The sequence below is a fragment of the Macaca fascicularis genome, chromosome 1 (genome assembly GCF_037993035.2).
Source record: "Macaca fascicularis isolate 582-1 chromosome 1, T2T-MFA8v1.1".
In the NCBI taxonomy this organism is placed as follows: Eukaryota; Metazoa; Chordata; class Mammalia; order Primates; family Cercopithecidae; genus Macaca; species Macaca fascicularis.
The window spans coordinates 16,047,750-16,059,322 of record NC_088375.1 but is presented as its reverse complement, the minus strand read 5'-3'; the positions used below and the strand labels follow the sequence as shown (position 1 = coordinate 16,059,322).

At 40.4% G+C, this 11,573-nt stretch overlaps 1 protein-coding gene across 17 annotated transcripts in view; it reads right to left on the bottom strand.

Annotated features, from left to right (window-relative positions):
- Positions 1-11,573, bottom strand: part of PCNX2 (pecanex 2) — a 309,218-nt gene that overhangs the window by 68,003 nt on the left and 229,642 nt on the right. For 16 of the 17 annotated variants that reach the window (XR_012414710.1, XM_015440348.4, XM_005539760.4 and 13 more), the window contains 2 exons: positions 8,045-8,103; positions 5,105-5,320 (listed from right to left, as the gene is read on the bottom strand). Coding sequence is in view for 16 of the 17 variants with exons in the window: in XM_015440348.4 (XP_015295834.3) it covers positions 5,105-5,320; positions 8,045-8,103 (275 nt within the window). In the remaining variant the exon portion in view is untranslated. Of the gene's footprint in view, positions 1-5,104; positions 5,321-8,044; positions 8,104-9,295; positions 10,869-11,573 lie in introns of those variants that run through there. The other variant, XM_073995390.1, reaches the window with a different exon arrangement.

The window sequence follows — 11,573 nt, the reverse complement described above, 5'->3', positions numbered from 1 at the left end:
GAAGCTAGCATCACCCTGATGCCAAAACCTGGCACAAATACAACAAAAAAGAAAGTGAAGACCAATATCACTGATGAATACAGATGCAAAAATCTTTAGCAAACTACTAGTAAACCAAATCAGGCAGCACATCAGAGTTAATTCACTATGATCAAGTCTGCTTCATTCCTAGAATGCAAGGTTGGTTCAACATACACAAGTCAATATATGTGATTCATCACATAAACAGAATTTAAAACAAAAACTATATGATCATATGAATAGACATGAAAAAAAAACCTTTCCATAAAATTCAACATCCCTTCATAGTAAAGACCCTCAAGAAATGAAGGATAGAAGGAATACACCTCAAAATAATAAGACTCATCTATGACAAACAAATCGCTGGAAGCATTCCCCTTGAAACTGGAACAAGACACGGATGCCCACTCTTATCACTCCTATTCAACATAGTACTGGAAGTCCTAGCCAGAGCAGCCAGTTCAGAGAAATAAATAAAAGACATCCAAATAGAAAAAGAAGTCAAAATATCTCTCTTTACTGATCATATGATTGTATAGTCAGAGAACCCTTAAAGACTCTGCCAAAAGCCTCCTGGAATTGATAAAATAACTTCAGTAAAGTTCCAGGATACAAAATCAATGTACAAAATGTAGTAGCATTTCTACACACTAGTAACATTCAAGCTGAGAGCCAAATCAAAAACACAATCTCATTTACAATAGATACACACACAGACACACACACACAAATACCTAAGAATACATCTAACCAAAAAGGTAAAAGATCTCTACAAGAAGAACTACAAAAACACTGCTGAAAAAAATTACAGATGACACAAACAAATGGGAAAACATTCCTTGCTCATGGATTGGAAGAATCAACATAGGAGTTGAACAATGAGAACACATGGACACAGGGAGGGGAACATCACACACCGGGGCCTGTTGTGGGGTGCAGGGCTAGGGGAGGGATAGCATTAGGAGAAATACCTAATGTAGATGACGGGTTGATGGGTGCAGCAAACCACCATGGCACGTGTATACCTATGTAACAAACCTGCGTGTTCTGCACATGTATCCCAGAACTTAAAGTATAATAAAAAAAAAATGACCATACAGCTATAGACTCTATTCCCATCAAACTACCAATGTCATTTTTCCCAGAGCTAGAAAAAAACTATTCTAAAATCCATATAGAACCGAAAAAAAGCCCAAGTAGCAAAAGCAATCCTAAACAAAAGGAACAAATCCAGAGGAATCAATTACCCTACTTCAAACTATACTCTAAGCCTATAGTAACCAAAACAGCATGGTACTGGTACAAAAACAGTCACATAGACCAATGGAACAGAATAGCAAACCCATAAAAAGCCACACACCTATAGCCATCTGATTTTTGACAAAGTCAACAAAAATAAGCAATGGGGAAAGGGCTCCCTATTCAATAAATGGTGCTGGGATAGCTGGCTAGCCATATGCAGAAGAATGAAACTGGACCCCTACCTTTCACCATATACAAAAATTAACCCAAGATCAATTAAAGATTTAAATGTAAGACCTCAAACTATAGGAGGAAAACCTAGAAAACATTATTCTGGACCTGGGCCTTAGGAAAGAATTTATGACTAAGTCTTCAAAAGCAATTGCAAAAAAAGCAAAAATTGGCAAATGAGACCCAATTAAACTAAAGATCTTCTGCATAGCAAAAAACAAAACAAAACAAAACAAAAAAACAAAAACAAAAACAAAAACAAACTATCAATAGAATAAAAGACAACCTACAGATTGGGAGATAATATTCCCAAACTATGTGACTGACAAAGGTCTAATATCCAGAATCTATAAGGGAATTAAACAATCAAACAAGCAAAAAATAAATAACCCCATTAAAAAATGGGTAAAAGATATGAACAGATACTCCTCAAAAGAAGACATACAAGCGGCCGACTAACACACGAAAAAAAATGCTCAACATCACTAATCATCAGATAAATGAAATCAGAAACACAATGAGATACCATCTCACATTAATCAGAATAGCTATTATTTAAACAAACAAACAAACAAACAAACAAAAAAAAAAACAGATGCTGGCGAGGCCGCAGAGAAAAGGGAACATTTATATACTGTTGATGGGAATGTAAATTAGTCTAGCCACTGTGGAAAGCAGTTTGGAGATTTCTCAAAGCACTTTAAAACAGAACTACCTTTCAACTCAGCAATCCCATTACTGGGTATATATACTCAAATAAAATAAATTGTTATACCTACCAAACAGACACATGCACTCATATGTTCACTGCAGCACTATTCACAATAGCAAAGACATGGAATCAACCTAGGTGCCCATCAACAGTAGACTGGATAAAGAAAATGGGGGTACACACACACCATGGAATACTATGTAGCCATTAAAAAAATGTCCTTTGCAGCAACGTGGATGCAGTTGGATGCCATTTTCCTAAGCAAATTAATGCAGGAATAGGAAACCAAATACCAGATGTTCTCACTTATAAATGGGAGCTAAACATTGGGTACTAATGGACATAAAGAAGGCAACAATAGACACTGGGGACTAGTAGACGTGGTAGGTAGCAAAGGGGACAAGGGTTGAAAACCTGTTGAGTACTATGAGCTGTACCTCAGTGATGGGACAAATCATACGTCATATCTCAGCATCACACAATAGATCCATGTAACAAACCTACACATGTACCCTCTGAATCTAAAATCAAAGTTGAAATTATATTTAAAAAGGAATACACTGAAAAAAAAAGAAAGAAAAGCTCTCAAAAGAGCTGAGATTCAGAAATTCAGAGAGCAGCACAGTTCTATTGTATTATTGCACTGGAGGCACTTATTTCCACCATCTCTCATGACATTTTCTGGCATCTGTGCTAAATGTAGGGGAAATATCCTTTCTGTGATTACTCTGTAGAGTTTTATCACTATTCCCCTCCTCAATAACCTTCTGCAAACTAAGCCCTCTAAATTAGATTCTTAAAATTCAGAAAAGTGCACAGAAGGCACACCTAAAACACGGAACCTACCACTCTAGAAAAAAACATTTTGTATACATTTATTTAGGAATGTGGAAAGGCACGGATATTCACAAAACTAATGCTAGAAATTCTCATCCAAAGAACCGAGATAACTGATCATCTTTAGACAATGGTGTTCAATTGTCCTTTTGTCACAGTGAGGGTTTGAACAGGTATGAACTGGCTCCTGCTCACCTTTCTAGCATTACCTATAATCACTTCCAAACTACCTGCTGAGAACTACATCTGATGACTTGGTGCTTTCTTGTCATCACATCTGCTGCCCCTCTTTCTCCTCCACTGAGCTGACCCAGACTCCAACCTGACACCAGTGCCTCTCCTCTGGTCCCTAATGTGGCCCTAGCAGGACACTGTCATAATACTCATTTCATGGGATACTCATTTCACATGAGCTCCTTCCATACCTGTCTTCTCTGTGAGGCTCCCAGCATCTTAAGGTGGGGGCTTCACTTCTGTATTCATGGTACCTACATTAATGCATGACATGTAATCAGTGCTAAATTAATATCTCCTGAATAACTGTCAGACTGTACGTACTAGCTACTTGGCACATTCACTTGAATGCTTCCACTACCAGACCAAAAAGTCCTATTCCTCTTTCAGGCTTTCCTGTTTTAGTAAACACACCTCTGCCCACGCAGACACTCGATCTAGAAACTTGGGGGGCACACAGAGCCTCCCCTCTCACTCACCCCTAACAGCTAGCCCTTCTGATTCCACCTCCCAGTCTCTGGGCACTTCCGTGTCTCTGCTGTCATCTTCTGCTTGGGTGTCTACAATGCAGTCCTAAATGGTTTCCCTGCTTCTACTTTTGTCTTCCCCCAGTACATTCTCCACACAGCCACCAGACCAATCTCTTAAAGTGTAGAGAGGGTCAACCATTCCCTCATCCAGAGTCCCTACATGGCTCCCCGTAACATAGAGAATAACATATAGTCCCTGACGCTGGCAGGGAGATCTCACATTACTGGGCTTCCTGCTGCCTCATGTCAAGTTGCTGCGAGTGCTGGTCAGCCCTAGTCACTTGAGTCCTCCCAGATGCCAGGAATGCTCTGAGATGCTGCCTGACTCATGCATTTAGCAGTTATCAGTTCCTGCACTGGGGACTTTCTTCCTCCTGGTCTCCTCTCGAGGCCTTCCTTGACCATCCCATTGAACGTGGCACCTCCTCACCCTCATCCTCTGCAGTGACTTTGGGTTTCAGAACCCTATTTACTTCCTTCATAGCACTTGCTCCAAGCTATAATAAGTTTGTTTGCTTGTTTACTTGTTTACTTTAGGTGTCTCTCACTGGGGGTAAGCTTCATCGGGATAAGACTCTTTCATGTCATGTGTCCATTGTATCTCTAGTATTAAAACACTGCCTGATACAGAGGAGATGTTCAGAAAACAACGCAGGAGAAGGCAACAGGTACATCATTTATACCACTTTCTGAATCCCGCATAACTCCAGCTCCTGATTCACAGGAAAACTGGGGTTATACTTTCAAGATTCAGGCAGACTCAATAACCACAAAGCAATGAGGATTCATGAAGTGCCTTCTACATGATCTCATTCAAACCACACAGTAACATTATAAGGCACCCATTCTCATTATTATTATTTTGCAGATAGGAGAGAAAAGCTCTAAGACTTTAAATGATTTGCACACAGCAGATCCCAACACCTGTGGCCCACAGAAAAAGGTCAGGCTGACTCCGTTTGGAGCCCCGATGTTCCCCACAACCTCCTGTGGCTTCTGAGCTTTTCCCAATGGAAAAAAGCGTTGGGATATTTATTCCCAAATCAATATCCTGATTTGCTAATAAACCAATGTCATGGTTTGCTAATCCACAAGTTTACATGCCATTCTATGTTTTATGTTTTTATTCCTTCAGATGACTGTAGTTTATTTATATCAAGGTAGTGGTGGCAAGCTCTCTTTCAGTAGGAAGACATTACGTTTTTCCTGTTTAACAGTGACTTCTTCCTAAAGTTTTGCTTGATAATTAACTCAAGCAACCAACTGTCAACAGTTTCCGCAATGAAGAAATTCTTACCTCGGAATTCCAGTCCTCGAAGTTGAAAGGTGACAAGACCATTTCCAATTTCAATCAGGTGAACAAAGGCATTGAGGTCATCTGAAGCCAAAATAAAGCAATCGCCAGAGCTGTAGTTGCCCCAACGACCAAGAACTAAGTCTCCACAGAGGGACTCCTGGAGCGTCCTTGTCAAGTGTTCATAAAAAATGGAATTGAGATTGTTGTCATCATTCCCTAAAGGTAGACAAGAAATATGATCAGTGAATGCCTACTTCTTGCTGTGTACCCAGACCTAGGAAACAGTGAGCTGTCATCTGATTAAGGGCAAAATCAGACTCTTTATATACATAAAAGAGGAAAGATCTGTTCTTCCCACATTTCAGTGGATTATATGGGACCCTCCTATTTTTTTCCCTTTATATTCTCTCTGTATAATTTACAGGCAATAAGCAGCATCATTTTATATATATGTGCTATAATATATAACACAAACAATCATTGCTAGTATTTGTTATATACAAATATATATTTTACATATTATATAACATATAAGTTGTTATACTATATATAAATGGATACCATTTGTTCTTAAATTATATATACATTAAAAATTCAGGTTTATTGAAGAATAATTTATGTAGGGTAAAATTCACCCATTTTAGTGTATGAGTCTTGAAAAATGCATATAGTCATATAGCCAGCTCTTAGAATAATGCATTCATCTGCTGTATATATGAGTGTGTTCTGTTTCACCTTTGAGTAGTATCCCTCTGTATGCATGTGCTACAGTTTGTTTATCCATTCATCTGCTGAAGGACACTTGGGTTGTTTCCAGTTTTGGTGATTATGGGTAAAATCACTACCAAGAGTCATGAACAGGAGTTTGTGTGAATATGACTCTCCCCGTTTCTCTTGAGTAAATGCTTAGGAGCAGGACTGTTGTTCTCCAAAGCGGCTGTAACCTTTTTGCATTTCCCCAGCAGTGATTGACAGCTCTAATTCTGCATCCTTGCCAGGACTTGGAATTGTCCACTGTTGCTTGTTTGTTTAACTCTGGCCATTTTAATTGGGTGGATAATGACATCCAAGGAAGGGTGAAGGAGGAAGCTGCAAAGGAGATGGAATGATGGAATACCTTGCTTCCCAGTGGAAAGCCAGGGGTGCATGTTGAGTAAGGGTGAAATTAGGAGTGCGTAGTACATTTCCTATATCCTCCCTGCTGAGCTCTGACTCTTTTCCCTCCTTTCAAGGGATCTCTCAAGATGAGGGATATAAGATTTTTTAAAGAGCAGATTGGATAACATGGGAAGTCTTCCTGGTCTGTGGTCCTGTGGGTGGAGTAAGCATTGGGAGAAGCCTAGGAAAAATGTTCACATTCATGACTTTTATTTTAGGAGTAGCTTTTCTTTAGGAGAGGAAATTATGGCTCTGGAAAGCCATAGGCATAGTTGTCCCAAAGAGGAAATGCCTAAAGCAAAACTCAACATTCCTTTCTGGATTGTCTATTTGAGTGGAGATGGAGATTCGGGGAGGACAGGGATGAAGACTGCAGATCTAACCGGAGCATCTCTGCTTTGTATCCAAGGGAACCGGGGCACAATCAGGGTGTGGAAAGCAGGGAGTGGTACAAGGAGGTGAATACGCCCCAAGTGTACTTATACGAGGAAGATCACCAATCCACCTCTAAGAAATCTATAGAATAACACTATCAAATTGTGCATATCTTTGCTGGCCACTCATGACAGTTGAAAGCTGAATCAATAACCTAATTATGATTAATGGAAAGAAACTGTTCTGTGGGCTGAGTCATGCCATGTAGTCTAATAAAGTATCAGTATGCTTAATCTTCTGTGCAGACGAAGCCTCCTTGACCTGCACTGTATTCATTTTCTCTGATGAAGCAGCATGCATTCTGAGACACTAATTAAAGATTACTTTCAGTCTCTGGCACTTTGAAAGGAAAGGCCTGAATGAGAGAATTAGCCTTTGCTTAATTGTTCAAACTGTTCAATGTTTAAATAAAACAAAACAATTAAAATCACTAAAAGTAGAGATTCAACTCAGGGCATCTTCTTAAAACACATTGACCACACATCGGCATAATTAGATTAAAATGAGACAGCAATTACGATTCACTAACAGCACAATGTGCTTGGGAAACTGTCCCTCTGCCTCATATCAATAGGCTTGGAACATCACAGTCCCACGGCTGCACCTCAGAAATACCAGTGCCTCTCCTCCCCCATTGTACTGACATGAAGTTCAACAAAAAATAAGTCTCTCTCTCCAGGTATCTCAAATTTCAAATTCTGATTTCGAATTAATCATGTATATGCAATTCAAATACAGATAATGAGCATGATATAATTGTTCCTAGGCAGATTTGGGGGCACAAAGAAGGGAGTGAGGAGGATAAAAATAGAGCACAGTTAAAATTTGCATTCTAATATGAGGAAGGAAGAAACAGAATGGTTAAAAAAGGAGATTGATTATGGAAAGAAAAAAGTAAAATAATCTTCTAGCAGGTAAATCCTTCCATAGCTTAATGCTGACCAAAGTTTTTGAAAGCTTCTAGATCCTGGATCGTGGAATGGTTTGCCTTCAAGGACATTATCATGCTGATGTTTTTCCAAAGAACTTTTTTTTCCTAAAAGACGAATCTCAAGGTTTATAGTCTGTGTTTGAGGTTTACTACACACAAACTAAAATGTCTTGATTAACAGAGTTATCCAATACTGAGCAAGGTCCTAATCAATTCTAAACAGTGGAGCAATACACTGTCAGACCAAATCAGGATGCTTGATCAGTCTACCTACACAGTTTCATTCCACAGTCAGCATATTAACTAAGATGTGCATTGTCTCCACAGTGAGTACAGAGTGAGTATTTAATTCTTCCTTTTGAAAATCCATCCATATAGCAATAAATAGTTTAAAAAGAGAGAAGAGATCTTCTTACCTGGATCTCTTTCAATTTGGACTGCCAGTCTTGTGTTGGAATTATCCACACGCCTTGTACTAGAAGAGGCCACAAAAGGGTAGAAGGTCATGATTAGATCCCCCCAAGCGGAAGAGTTGGTTTACAGAACCAGCTGCATGAGTGGAAAATGCAAATGCGACAGAGCTCACAGGTTAAGACGATTGCTGTAGTTTTACCACACTGCAGGAAGAGAGGAGTCTCATGACAAGAAAGAGAGAGAACAGTACAAGAAACACATGGAGGGGAGAGATGAGTAGCTCTCCGATTTGGAGAGAATGGCCTTGTGTCTTAATCAATTTGGAGCCCCAGATCTGCAAAATCAAAGCAAGTATTTGGGCCGAACATGGTGGCTCATGCCTGTAATCCCAACACTTTGGGAGGCTGAGGCAGGCAGATCATTTGAAGTCAGGAGCTTGGTACCAGCCTGGCAAACAGTGCAAAGCCCCACCTCTACTAAAAATACAAAAAAGATTAGCCAGGTGTGGTGGCACACTCCTATAATCTCAGCTAGTTGGGAGGCTGAGGGAGGAGAATCGCTTGAACCCAGGAGGCCAAGGTCGCAGTGAGCCGAGATTGTACCACTGCGCTCCAGCCTGGATGACAGAGTGAGAATCTGCCTAAAAAAAAAAAAAAAAAAAAAAAAAGGCAAGTGTTTAACCTGCCAATACAATGCCACCCTCTTTCAGAACTTGAGAACAGTGTCCAAATAGGTATCTTTCTCTTTAAACTGATTTCAGGAAATGGTGGTGAGTAGTCAACATCTCCACCACCTGCTTTCAGGAGCTGGGTATACTCTTATAGACCTTTCTTAGGTTGAACCATGAGAATGAAAGCTCTCAGATCATCTGCAGCCATGGTAACAAGTGGCCACTAGAACCAGCTTTGAACCTGTTCCATCATGGAAACACTCCTCAGTGCGCAGCTTTTGTAAGGCAGCCAGTCCATGACAATCCTGGCTTCTGAGAGTTAGCTGACTCACTGCAGACTTCTGAGGGGCAACTGATGAACAACAGGCTTTTCAAGTAACCTCCTATACAGATGCTGTCAACCCGCGTATGCCTCCAAAACCTCACTAGTCCTTGAACTCCACACATCCCCAAAACCCTTTGTAAGTGCACCGATCTGCTCTGCTTGGAGAGGCTATGCCAGCCTACCTTTGTCCTTTTATTTCCAATACTGAGTGGTGGTCTTTAAAGAATGAAACATGAAATTGACATCAAGCCTATGAAATTGATGGCAGTCAACTGTTTATTATCACCTGCAAAATGGCAATTTCATATGGTTAAATCTGATATATTAGCCATTAAGAAAGGACTTCCACAAATACATCAGTATCACACATAGGGTTTACTTGAAGATCTGGGCATAATGAAGGTCCCACTGACAATTGTAGAAAGCCTTGTCTTGAACACATCCGGCTCCTACTTTTTCTTTTTCTTTTCTTTTTTGAGACGGAGCCTCGCTGTGTCTCCAGGCTTGAGCGCAGTGGTGCAATCTCGGCTCGCTGCAACCTCCGCCTCCTGGGTTCAAGCGATTCTCCTGCCTCAGCCTCCCGAGCAGCTGGGATTACAGACACGCGCCACACATCCAGCTAATTTTTGTATTTTTAGTAGAGGTGAGGTTTTACCATGTTGGCCAGGATGGTCTCGGTCCACCTTGGCCTCCCAAAGTGCTGGGATAACAGTTGTGAGCCACCGCGCCTGGCCAGTTCCTGCCTTTTCTGTCACTCTGCTCTTTGCTTTCTTTGTTCCAACCCTGTTGGTTTTCCTTTTCCACCCCTTCAACATGCCCAGACCTCTTGGTCCTGTTGCTCTTTCCTCTCCAGTAGCCTTTGCAAATGTTCCCTCTATTTAGGGATCCCTTTCCATTCCCACTCATTTTTCCTCATTGATTCCTCTTATCCTTCAAGTCTCAGCTCAAGTTTCACCTTCTCAGGGAAGCTGCCTTGACTCCTGTGCTGCGTGAGATTCCTTTGTCGTGTTCTCTTTCACGCATTGTACCTGTACCTCTCTTTTGGAGCACCTGTCAAGGCTAACGTCAATCATAACGATGACAGCTAATATTTATGTAGCACTTGCTTGTATCATGTGCCTGTTCTAAGTACTTTATATGTATTAGCTTATTATTGCCTCAAAACTACCCTCTGAGGTAGTTTTATGCCCATTCTCACAGTGGATGAGGCAGAGGCACAGAGAAATTAAGTAGAGTGTTCAAGGTCACAGATCTAACAGGTGGTACAGCCAGAATATGACCTAGGGAGGCTGGCTCAGGAGCCTTGCCTTTACACCACATCATACATCTCTTTGTGTAATTATCTGATTATATCTGACTCTTACATCAGTCCCTAAGTACCATGAGAGTAAGTTTGTTGCTCACAACTGGCACATAGTAGTCACTCAATAAATATTTGCAGAATAAATTATTGAATGGTCAAAAATAAGGCTACTTCTGAAGTTTTTGTCCCTATAATATTTGCTAAGAAGAAAGACTAGCTGCCAGTCAACGCTGCATATGTGGCTTATGTTTAAACATGATCATTGACATACTCTGTATAATTTAACAAATGACAAGCACTTGTCAGAAATGGTGCTTAAGAAGAAACCTAAGAATGCAGCCTTCTTTTCTGAACTTGTCTTTTGGGAATCAAAACAGATAAAAAGATATTTGGTTGGAACTATAATTTGAATAAATGAAAAGGCTTGTCTTCAGAAAAAAAAAAGTATTCTTTCTTTTCCTGTATGTCTTAGACATTTGAGAACCATCTAGGCAAGATCCTGTTGCGTTCTGTGATGCTACGGACGGGCTGGAAAGAAGAAACACCGTGTTACATTTCAGAAAGGCTGTGAACCCCAGCATGCTGTTCTATCACAGCTTCAGTTTTCCTCACAAATACTCCCACAGCAGCTTTGTAAAATAAAAGATCTCAGGGTAGCAGAAAATAGAGCAAACAACAAAATTCTTTCTAATGAAGGCTGAAATCCCATGTCTGCAGAGTTAGTCCCTAAATGGAATTTTAATTTCACCTTAAGACCTACCACAAATGGAATTCTCAAGCAGCAGAATAAACAATTTTTAAAGGAGGATTAAGACACAAGAAAGTCATTTGCTAAACTCCTTAGGGAACTAAAACATCTTCTAAAACTATGTTCACTGGAAAGCTATCTTTTCAGAAGCCTGTAGAACACAGTCTAAATTCTGATGAGCAATAACTAAGCTAAGTTGCCTGTGTACCCCTAGGACCTCTGGCTCTCCACATATTCTCTAAGAGGGTGGACTGTCAGCCACGCTGGGTAATTTGAGTTTTCTCCAGTGCTTTCCCTCTGTAAATTTGGTGCTTACCCCTCAAAGGTGCTAATTAGCTCAGTAATTGGATTACTGCCTTAACTGTCCAATCAAATGAACATCAGCTCTGTAGCTCAAAGAGGAAACAGGGCTTATAGCTCACTTCCCAATCTCAGTGGGAACATGCAATCCTGGTACACATTAGGCATGTGTCTGCATGCATGCT